The 12019-nt window shown below is 41.6% G+C and overlaps 1 protein-coding gene across 2 annotated transcripts in view; it reads left to right on the top strand.

Annotated features, from left to right (window-relative positions):
• SLC4A8 (solute carrier family 4 member 8) overlaps positions 1 to 12019 on the top strand; it is a 53258-nt gene that overhangs the window by 24263 nt on the left and 16976 nt on the right. For both annotated transcript variants that reach the window (XM_074225899.1, XM_074225898.1), the window contains exons 9-12: positions 600 to 845; positions 7373 to 7478; positions 8426 to 8587; positions 10548 to 10661. In XM_074225899.1, coding sequence (XP_074082000.1) covers positions 600 to 845; positions 7373 to 7478; positions 8426 to 8587; positions 10548 to 10661 — 628 coding nt within the window. The remainder of the gene's footprint in view (positions 1 to 599; positions 846 to 7372; positions 7479 to 8425; positions 8588 to 10547; positions 10662 to 12019) is intronic.

Raw genomic sequence — 12019 nt, 5'->3', positions numbered from 1 at the left:
GATGAACACACTCAATTTGGATCAATGTGCAACATGGAAACAGTGTAAAGACTGACAAATTGCTTTCTGTGGGGTGTGGGGGGGAGGGAAGTAAGAATAGGGGGAAAATTGTAAAATTCTAAATAAAATCATTAATAAAAATGATGAAGAATGGGGGCAGGACTAGCTTGCTATATTTGTTAGGAATCACCATCTAATAAAGTAGGAGGGAGGAGCCTTGTTATGAAGCAGATAGAAAGCTGTCCTCAAGGTCAGTGATAGCAGGGTTTGGGTTCTGTCTTTGCAACATGGACAAATCACTAAAGTCTCAGTGCTCAATCACGCAACTCTGTCAGACTCAAAATTACAGTACAGTTGATCTGTATTGGTAGAGGGAATTTTTCTCACTAGGAACACAATATATTGATGAAATTGCTACTTCGTATAAAACAAAAAATGTAGAGTCAGAAGTATTGAAGGGGATGTTCAAGATAAGAAACCTCCCTCAGTGTCACATACCAACCCAACCTAATCTTTTTGATTAAAGAAGAAGGTGTGAAGTAAAGCCGGACTGGATTTCTGACATTGGTGTTTTTGATTTATTTTTGGCTTTGTTTCAGGGACTATGCTCTCTCATACCTATCCCTTCGAGCCTGCATTGGACTATGGACTGCTTTCCTGTGTATCGTCCTTGTGGCAACAGATGCCAGTTCTCTTGTCTGCTATATTACCCGCTTTACTGAAGAAGCATTTGCCTCTTTGATTTGCATCATTTTCATATACGAAGCAATAGAGAAATTGATTCACTTGGGGGAAACCTACCCCATCCACATGCACAGCCAACTGGACCACCTTAGCCTTTACTAGTAAGTTTGAACTTTTTCTTATTATGTGAGAAGGGCTTTGGTTTGGAGCATGGCTGCTCCATGATGTGGCCCCATAAAGGGAAGGTTTTGTTATTTGCAGAGCTCTATTGGGACCCAGAGCTGTAGATGTAGAAACTTTGGAGAGCAGCCCCAACAGTTAAGGAGTTAAGAGCCTGGATCTTGCTGAAAAGAGGAGAAACTGAAAGGCATTCTGGTGTCACAGATGGCTCTGTTTTCATTCTAGTTATGGCACTGATTCTTTGTGTGTCCCTTCATATTATCTGTGAAATGAGATGGCCTAGGGGATCATTTTGTTTTGTTTTGTTTTTTTGCTAAGCAATGGGGTTAAGTGACTTGCCCAAGCTGGATTTGAACTCAGGTATTCCTGACTTCAGGGCGGGTGCTCTATCCACTGTGCCACCTAGCCGCCCCAGCCTAGGGGATCTTTAAAATTCCTTTTAAAACAAATGAGAGGAAGGGGTGGAGCCAAGATGGCGACAAGAATGGATCCTGTCTTAGGTGCTCTCTCATAAATCTTTGAAACTAAGGACTCTAACTAAATTTTCGAGAGACCGAACCCACAGAGGGACCCAGTGAGGCAGTTCTCCTACTCAAGGTAACCTGGAAAAGAGCAGAAAGGCTCTGCTCCCTGGGGTCAGAGGGGCAGCCCACCAGAGCCAAAGAACTTCAGCCTCCCAGAGGCAGCCCCAGGGCGCTGGGAGCCGAGGCTCACATCAGTGGGGGAGTTTCCTGACCTATGCCCCCTGGGAACACCGGGCACAAATTGGGGGAACAGCTGGGGGGACCTCTGCCAGAGTGAGCACATGGAGCCCAGCCCTCAGGGCACACAGCCAGCAGTGTGGCTTCAGCAGGGCAGATTCAGGAAAGAGAAGCAGGCAGAGCCTGTAAGCAGGAGCCCCCAGGGCATGAGCCCATTGAACCTAGGGAGGGGAGTGAAGAAAGATTGCAGAGCTCTGTCCTCTGCCCCTGGAACAGGACTCTGGGGTTCTGACCACATTCAGATCCTGATCGCAGTCTAGGCCCCACCCCATTGAACAGCAGGGGCTCCCTCCACCTCAGCCCCGTGGCAGAGGGGGGCACATATGGTCATTCACAGACCAGAGCCTCACACACTGAGACTCTTGTGGGAGTGTCCCAAAAGCTCAGGAAGCACCCTAAAACCAGGCTCAGGCTGGGGAAATGAGCAAGCAGAGAAATAAGAGGAACACCATTGAGAAATATTTTGCATATGAGCCCAAGAAGAATCAAAATACTCAGTCTGAAGATGAGGAAGCACAAGCTCCTGCATCTAAAGACTCCAAGAAAAACAGAAATTGGGCTCAGGTTATGACAGAGCTCAAAAAAGACTTTGAAAAACAAATGAGGGAGTTAGAAGAAAAACTGGGAAAAGAAATGAGAGAGATGCAAGAAAAACATGAAAATGAAGTCAGCAGCCTAGTCAAGGAAATGCAAAAAAATGCTGAAGAAAATAGCATGCTAAAAGCCAGCTTAGGTCAAATGGATAAAACAGTTCAAAAAGTTATTGAGAAGAATGCTTTAAAAAGCAGAATTGGCCAGATGGAAAAAGAGATAAGAAAACTCTCTGAGGAGAACAAATCCTTCAGACAAAGAATAGAACTCAGGGAGATTGATGAATTTATGAGAAACCAGGACTCAATACTTCAAAACCAAAAAAATGAAAAATTACAAGAAAATGTGAAACATCTCATTGAAAAAACAACTGATATGGAAAACAAATTTAGGAAAGATAACTTAAAAAATTATTGGAATACCTGAAAGTCATGATCAGGAAAAGAGCCTTGACATCATTTTCAAAGAATTACTACAGGGAAATTGCCCTGATATTCTAGAAGCAGAGGGCAAAATAGAAATGGAGAGAATCCACTGATCCCCCCTGAGAAAGAGATCCCAAAAAACCAACCCCTAGGGATATTATAGCCAAATTCCAGAATTCCCAAGTCAAAGAGAAAATATTAAAGCAGCCAGAAGGAAACAGTTCAAATATCGTGGAGCTGCAATCAGGATCCTACAGGACTTAGCAGCAACTACATTGGAAGCTGGTAGGGCTTGGAATACAATATACCGGAAGGCAAAAGAGCTTAGAATGCAGCCAAGAATGAACTACCCAGCAAGGCTGAATGTCCTCTTCCAGGGAAAAAGATGGACTTTCAATGAACCAAGGGAATTTCAGATGTTCCTGTTGGAATGGCCAGAGCTGAACAGAAGGTTTGATCTTCAGATACAGGACTCAGATGAAGCATGGAGATTGAAGGAGAAGGGGAAAATATGAGGGACTTACTGATGATGAACCGCATGTATTCCTGCATAGAAAAATGACACTGATAATACTCATATGAACCTTCTCAGTTTAATAGAGCAGGTAGAGGGAGCTTTTATAGTTGAAGCACAGGAGAAAGCTGAATACAAAGATAAAATATGGTGTAAAAATGGAGTCAATAGAAAAAAGGGAAATGTAAAAGGAGAAAGAAAGAGGAGAGGGGGGGGAATAAGATATTTCATATAATAAGATTTTTCTTTATTACAATGAGCTATTGCAATGATATGGAAGAGGGGAAGGCAAGGGGAATGAGGGAATCTTTACTCTCATCAGAGGTGGTTAGGAGAGGAAACAGCATATATAGTCAATGGGGTATAGGCATCTGGAGTAAGAAGGAGTGGGGAACGGGGGAAGGGGGGGTGATATGAGTGATGGAGGAGAGGATGGACCATGGCGGGAGAGTGGTCAGATATAACACATTTTCTTTTTTAATTCTTGCAAGGGGCTGGGATTGGAAGGCCTGCCCAGGACCATAGGGCCAGGTGGAGGCTAGGCCTAAGGGGTGGTATGGGGGCTCGGGGCCTCTTGGCCCCAGGGCCAGGAATCTGTCTGCTGTGCCACTCAGCGACCCTACAGCAGAGTCAGAGTGAAAGGAGAGAGAACATGGAGAAATAAGAAAGGAGGGAGTTGCGATCAGCAATGGCAGCGGTGGAAAAATATGGAAGTAACTTTTGTGATGGACTTACCATAAAAAATGTGATCCACCTGCAACAGAGTTGTTGGTGTTAGAACAAAGACTCAAGCACATTTTTTATTATTATTATTTTGGGAGGGTGCAGGGCAAATGGTGCTGAGTGGTCTGCCTAGGGCTGCATAGCAAGGTGATTGTTGGGTGTCTGAGGCCGGATTTGGACACGGGTGCTCCTGGCTCAAGGGCCAATGCTCTATCCACCACCCAACCACCCCTACTATTATTACTATTTTATTTTATTTTGGGTCTTTTTTTCTTTTTTCTTTTTGGTTTTTGCAGGGCAGTGGGGTTTGGGTGACTTGCATGTCACATGGCTGGGTGATTGTTGGGTGTACGGGGCCGGATATGGGCTGAGGTGCTCATAGCTCCAAGGCTGGGGCTCCATCCATTGTGACACCTGGCCATACCTACAATTATTACTATTTTTTTTTATTTAATTTTTTTCTCTCCCCTTTACTTTATCGCCCAAGCAAGTCTATATTTATGGGGGGAGGGGGTATTTCGTTTACTCTTAAACAAAAATATTTTATTAATGTATAAAAAACATTATTTGTACAAAATGAGAATAAATATTAAATAAAGAGAAAAACTTAAAAAAATAAAACAAATGAGAGACAGGGTGATTTAATCAGTCTTTGAAATATATAGAATAATATCTATCTGTTTCTTCTGATAAGATGAACAAAAAAAATTCTGATATTTAAGTTGAATATTGTGGGGGAAAAGACTTCCTTAGTACAAGAACTTTTGAAATCATGGTGATAGTAAGAATCCTTTTTTTTTTTTTTGGAAAGAATATACAATCATCTTTTTTTTTTTTTTTTTTTGCAAGGCAATGGGGTTAAGTGGCTTACCCAAGGCCACACAGCTAGGTTATTATTAAGTGTCTGAGGCTGGATTTGAACTCAGGTACTCCTGACTCCAGGGCCGGTGCTCTATTCACTGCATCACCTAGCCACCCCACAATCATCTTAAAGGGCTCTTTTTATACTTGGGATTCTATAATTTTTGACCAGAAAGATCTGGGAACCCAGATTGTTTATTAGATTGCAATTTGAAACATTGTTGCTTCTTTTACAGTTTCTTGCCTGATAGAACTATTTCAAGAAATTCTCATTAACATTATGCATGGTATAATATATTTTCTTTATTATTGTCTCTACAAACTTCTGATTTTTCAAACAACTACCCTCTGGAGTCAGATTTTTTTATGTTATTTATTTAAGGCAATGGGGTTAAGTGACTTGCCCAAAGTTCCATAGATAGGTCATTATTAAGTGGCTGAGGTTGGATTTGAACTTAGGAACTCCTGACTCCAAGGCTGGTGCTCTATCCACTATACCACCTAGCTGCCCCCTGGAGTCAGATTCTTAAAAAAATAACCAAGGAGCTTTTGGCCATTTGAAAAAAAATGCCTAAACTGTCTTGCTCAACCTTCTCCTTGATCCTACTTCTGTAAGGAATCTTAGTGATTCTTCATTATAACTTTTTGGACTCTGAACCTCCTTAATAACATCCCTGACAGATGTCCTTCCTCCTCCTCTTGTTGTATTGTTCTGATGTAGGTGATCTGTGTTGACGAAAGGAGATTAAAGAAGTGGAAAGGAAGGGAAAATAAAGAATTGGTAACCTTAGAGGAACAATTAATCTTGGAGTGGCTTGACTAAAGGGTACAAGTTTATGAGGTCATATCCACACACTTTTGTTTACTTTCTAGGTGTTCTGCTGTCTGAGTATGAGTCTTGGGCAGCAAACACAATGCATTTGGGGCCTCTCCTAGCACGTGCCAGAATGACACATGAAATGTACCTTAGAGGATTTGGAATCCAACCACTGTTAGATGAAATATTCCACATCCAGACATATTTCAGTCAGCCACTGGTGAAGGAGAAATCAGTATTTTATAAGAAAACCCCTTACCATTGTCAAACAGCTTTTTAGTATTAGAAAGTTCTTGCTTATATGGATCCAAAAGTGAAATTCTTGTTGTTTCTAATCATTGGTGCTGATTAGAGCTTCTGGAGTTTCACAAAGCACTGCAGCACTCAGACTCTTTGAAGGCCACTATCAGGCCCTTCTTAAATCATCTGGTGCCAGTCTGCTAAGTGATAGACATAAAAAAAGCAAAGGATAATTCCTGCCCTCAAGGACCTTAGAGTCCAATGGAAAAAATATGCAAAATGAGTCATGTACAGGATAAATAGGAACTAAAAGAAGGAAGGCATCAGAATTAAGATGGGCTAGAGAAAATGAGTTGTTAGAACCAAAAGGAATGGGGGAGCAACCAAAGAAAATACTTCGAGCTGAGAGATGGAGTACCTTTTAGTGGAATATCCATGAAGTTAGTGAAGTGAGGTATAAGGAGATGGGAAGGGAAGGAGGTCAGTAGGTTATAAGGCCTCTGAATATCAGAGAAGTTTATATGTGATCCTGGGGGACTGCTTCTGGGGTTTTTTGGGGGATGATATTGATCAGACCTGCACTTTAGTGTTGAATGAAGGATGAGTTGAAGTAGGGAAAACTTGAAGCAGCAGACCCTCTAGAACACCAGGAAACCCCAGGAGAGTGAGGATGTGTTAGAGGAGAGAAAGGGTGAATTGGAAAGATGTTATAAAAGTGAAATCAACAGTCCTTGGCCATAACTTGTGCATGAAGGATGAGAAATAGTGATGTGACTCCTAGGAGGGAAGCCAGAGGGATAGGAAAGGGAAAGGGATGGAGGGGAGTGGAGATAACCAGTTCTGCTTTGGATGTATTGAGTTTAAGATGTGCACTAGATATCCAGCATGAGATGTCTGAAGGATGGTGAACATGGAAGACTGGAGGTTGGAAGGGGCAGGTTAGAGAGATCTTAGAATCATCAGTATAGAGATGGCCATTTAATTCATGGGAACTGAGGAGATCACCAAGTGAAGTAGTATAGAGAAGAAAGCCTGTGTGATATGATTTCCAGATGCTTTTCAGTTTGCCTGTATATTTCTTCCAATGTGGTAGCAAGTTGAAGAGTATAGCAAAGAATAGGGATGTCAAACAGATTTATTCGGCCTGCAACATTCAATGAGACCTAAACCAGATTAAAATATAATTGGAAAATATTTAAGAAAATGAAAAAATCTGACAAAGCAACCTACTATAGTACATAGATAAGTTTTCTAGTTTTATAGATAGGTTTTCTAAGTTCGTATGTGCCCTGAAGGGCCCTTAACCTTTAGGTACAATTTAGTGAAGTACACTGTGACTATTTCTTTCTTTATACTATATTCCCCCAAGGCAGGTCTTAACATGTATTGCTATTAAATGTCACTTGAGAGCTTTTGGAATTCTGATTTGATTATTCCTGTTGGTTTTCTGTCCTTTGCAGCTTTTTGTCCAGGATGTATTTGATGAAACTGTTTTCCATTTTTTTATCCAAGTCAATGACATCCATGCATTATTCTTATGTTGAAACTTTCTCCCTGAAATCTTTTCTGCTCCTAGTTGCAGGTGCACTATCCCAAAGGATCCCAGCAATCACACACTACAGTACTGGAAGGACCACAACATTGTGGCCTCAGAAACCAGTTGGGCCAACCTGTCTGTCAGTGTAAGTCGAAGAGCACCTGGAGCTGCCATCTGTCAAATATACCAGCAGGGCAAGCTCTAGATTTAATTGAAAGAAAGGAAATAGGGTCACCCTCAGTTGGATCTCTTTCTTGGGGAAAAAACTTCATTAATTATTCATAACATCTTCTCCCTTTTAATACCAGGAAAACATGATTTTATAGCTCTTTTCAATACAGAGAAGAGAATGTGAATCTCTTGGTGAGATTCTTTCCTTTTTGCAGGAATATTATTGGGATAGTTATAGCAGCTTGCATAACTCAGCCATTTAAGGACTTCCTAATTTGGTTTTTGCCATTTGGATGAATTTTGCTTAGGGAGGGAGAGGAATGGGAGACAGAAGACCCCCCCGCCAATCTGATAATCCTATAATATATAATATATTACCTGTTTAAAAAATAGGGAGAGATGATCTCTTATATTTCTGGTATTTTTTTGGTCTTGGCAATATAGTTAAAGAACTATAGTCCTGGTATAACCTCTCTAGAGTACTTTGTCAGTGATTTCAAGATAACTCTAGCTATTAGCAGATATTAGATTGCTTGCTGGCAAAATGTATTTTAGAGTTTGTACAAGGCAGCCATCCACACACTGGTAATCCCCTTCACCCCACATCTTCTCATTAACCCCTATTACCCAGAGGGGCATCTGCATGAGAAGGTGAAGTACATGCCTATGACAACCAATATTTTGCAGCGGCGGTAAGGGAAAGATGACTGGTGGGAAAAGGGGTGGGTACTAAACAATGATGTCAGCAAGCTGCAATTGGTAACTCATCCTGTAGCCTAGCAGAGGTGAGGAGGATGTCTAAAATGAGGAGACTGCTCTTTTAAGGGGTGAAGGTAGATGGATCTGCAACCTAACTTCAGCGCTTGTTTTATGGGCTGTCTCGGATTGACCTTCAATCATTTGGAGTGTTTGTTTCTTCAGGAGTGTCAGAAGATGCATGGAGAATTCACGGGATCAGCCTGTGGTCACCATGGACCTTACACTCCTGACGTGCTCTTCTGGTCCTGTATTCTCTTTTTCACAACCTTCATCCTCTCCAGCACATTAAAGACATTTAAGACAAGCCACTATTTTCCAACCAGGGTAGGTAGCTGGTTAACTTAGATCATTAAAATTTACATTCAACCAGAATTTTCATTCTGGGCAAAAATTAATTTAACCTTATGTTCTAATGTCAAGACAGTGGAGGCCAGCCTATCATCAGCCTCCATTTACTATTCACCCCTTGTAGCTGGCCGATCACATTTTGGGGGTGGGTATGCATGGGGTGGGGGATGGAGCAGATGTTATATACTATTCAACAGTGTGCTGTCCTTCTAATGGTCTTCTATTTATCCTGCATATTCAAAAGGTTTTAGTGAGGATGACTAAATTAATCTGTAGACATCATTTGGTTTAAAAGTGAATTTGAACTCAGGCCCAGATGATTTCTCCTTCACCAGTGGCTGAATGAAGTATGTCTGGATGTGGAATATTTCATCCATTTTCTGTTGTCTGAAGACAACTGTGCTCCCCTCCAGCCATGGCTTCATGGAGAAGTGAGCTTGCCTAGAGGCCTATGAATTTCCATTAGCATGTCATGCAAGCTAGCATAGACTTTGAGGCTAAATTGAAAAACCTAGAAAGTACTCTGGGAGTTCAGAGGAGAGGAAACCAGTGAGGAATGTATTAGGCAAAGAAAGCTTCCAAGAGGCCTTTGGTTAGGCACTGAAGAATTTGGATGGACTGTTTTTTCAGAAAGTATTCAGGGGTTCCCACAGTGTATCACAATGGAAGGTTATGATAGAGCTCCTGGGATAAAAGCCAGAGAACCTGAGTTTGAATTCTACTGGCTCTTACACTGACCGGACAACTATGGGAAAATTATTTAATCTTTTTTTGCTCTGTTTTCTCATCTATAAAATGGGGATACTTGCCCATCCAAAGTTATTGTGAATAAAATGTTTTGTAATTGTGCTTTACATTAACATTAAGTTCACATTAGAGTAGAGGATTGTCCCCAGTATGGTGACCTGGGTAGAAGATGACCAACCTCTATTTCTCACAATTCCAATGAGGTGGGAAAAATAAGGTATCAAACCATGGAGGAAAAATGATAGTAAATGCATTTTCCTGGTTTAGGTCCAAACAAAGAGTCAAAAAAACTCTCCTCATGACAGTAGGGCTAATAGCCAACATTTATATTGGTGTTAGGGTTCTAAAGAGTTTTTCAGATCTCTCATTTGGTCTTCACAAACCCTAAGAGGCAGGTGCTCAAGGAAACTGAGGCAGACAGTTCAGGTTCACAGCTAGTAAGTGTCTGAAGCTGGATTTGAACTCAGATATTCCTGCTTCCAGGCCCAGCTTTCTATCCACTACCTGGCCTGGGAAGGAAAATAGCTCATAGAATCCTTTTAGCAAGAAATTGTTCGTAGCTTATGGTTTTATGTAAATACTGATCTGCAAAGAACCATTTGCAGGCCTTATTGCAGTTACTGAAATAACTCCAGGTTATATAATCCAAGTAGTGTATGTGGATACCATTTTTCCTGAGGGATATATTTTTTTTGATCCAGGAGAGTCAGGAGAGTTTGGGGTGGATGATCTGGGGAAGCGCTCCCTGATTTCATCTGCACATGACTAATTTATCTGAGGGTTGTCAGAGCCAATCAAGCAATCTCCAGGATCTCAGATTGAACTGGATTCCTGCCTTTCCCCTTCACTGACTTGGCCAGGGTTATAAGTAGTCAGTCTCCAATGATGAGGGCAAGTTCATTAGACCATTGCCTGGCACTTACCCTGACCACATCTCTCTCTGTCCCTAAGTTGTAAGCATAAATCCTTATATCTTGTTATGCTGTAGGATAAAATTGTAGCACTGAGGATTTTAAAATTCTTTTTATTTATTTATTTTGAATTTTACAATTTTTCTCCTAATTGATTAGCTTCCCTCCCTCCACTCCAACCCCAGAAGGCAGTCTGTTAGCCTTTACATTGTATGAAGCTCTTTCTAATGCTATTCTTTTTCAACATTTTCTAAGTTTCTCATTATTCTTTCCTCCAGGTTCGCTCCATGGTGAGTGACTTTGCAGTCTTCCTCACCATCTTCACCATGGTAATTCTTGATTTTTTAATTGGCGTCCCATCCCCAAAGCTACAAGTTCCAAGTGTATTTAAGGTAAACAGTTCATATTATGTATATATCCGGTATTATTTCAAAGTTTGTGGTCCTAAACTGGGATAAAAGAGCTTTTCACATAGCCTGGCTTAGGATGAGTTCTAGAGCATCTCCTGCCCCTGCCCCTTGTTCCCCTCAGAAAGAACAAAAGTCATTTAAAAACCATTTATTTTTAGGACTGAAGCTAAGGAACATCATAGTTTTCCTTTTAACCAAAGATAACAAAATCAGATGGTAGTTTAATTGATGGAAAGGTTTTGTGTATTTGCTATTAAGGTTTTAAAATCTAATGTGGAAATTTACCAAAATGGATGTCCAATAATAGGACAGTCTGTGTCACAAGAAGCTGACAATCTAGTTGGGGAGATATTCTATAACCTCATAGAAATATTGCACGTGCCAAATGTATAACCCAGAAAGTGCTGAGTACTGGAGGAGCCCAAGGAGGGAGGGAGATTGAGGGGGAACTTGAATGATGAGGGAAGGCTTCATGGAAGAGATGCTTTCTCAGCATGTCTGCTATAGCTGAAGAAAAGAAATGCCCTCAGACTTTGCTTGGTGTCCCTTCTGCCCGGATCTCTGGCTCCTGGGGACAGTTAGGTGAGCAGGGGAGGAGCCCCTACTGCCAGTTCTCTGCCCAGGTGGTATCAGCAGGGAGAGAGAATATGGCTGTCCAAGTTAACCTTAACAGAGTTATTCTCAGGACTGTCATAAAGATAATAAAAAAGTGAAGCTTTGTGGGATCTACTGACTTGGGAAAGAAGGAAAAGAGGTTGCATTCTCTAACTCATCTCTTGGCCATCCTGGCCACCACCTGCTGCTATAGTCAGTGGGAGAGTCAGTGAGGAAAGGCAGCCTTTAGAGGACTCATGATGCTCCTGAACCTATGGATTTTGGAGGGGGGAGGCAATGACAGCGAGCTAGGACCAGTCTCCCAAGCAAGTCTTCCTCTGCTACTTCAAACTTTTCACTCCACTGTACCAGAAACCACCAAGTGAGAATACATTTTAGTAAATAAGCACCCTCTTTTAAAAGTGTAGATTCTTCTAGAAGAGTTATGGGGCTGTTAGTCACTTAGCTCTCAGGGTGCTGAAAGCAGCCACACTGAAGCAGTGGGAGTTTGGTTGATGGATCCGAGTGTGGTTCAAGGAGGAGGCAGCTGTCGGCTAGGCAGGTTCCCTTCCTATCATGCTAGTCACCCTTTCCTTAAGATGTCAATAGCCCTGCTGGCCTTTGAGACAAAGTATCTTTGTCCCTAGTCATCTTGCCTGACTGGGGCACCAATCGCATAGTTTTCTTTTTTCCTTTTTTTTTTTTTTGCAAGGCAAATGGGGTTAAGTAGCTTGCCCAATGCCACA

The sequence above is a fragment of the Macrotis lagotis genome, chromosome 2 (genome assembly GCF_037893015.1).
Source record: "Macrotis lagotis isolate mMagLag1 chromosome 2, bilby.v1.9.chrom.fasta, whole genome shotgun sequence".
In the NCBI taxonomy this organism is placed as follows: Eukaryota; Metazoa; Chordata; class Mammalia; order Peramelemorphia; family Peramelidae; genus Macrotis; species Macrotis lagotis.
The sequence above is the reverse complement of the archived record's forward strand: the minus strand, read 5'-3'. Positions and strand labels throughout refer to the sequence as shown.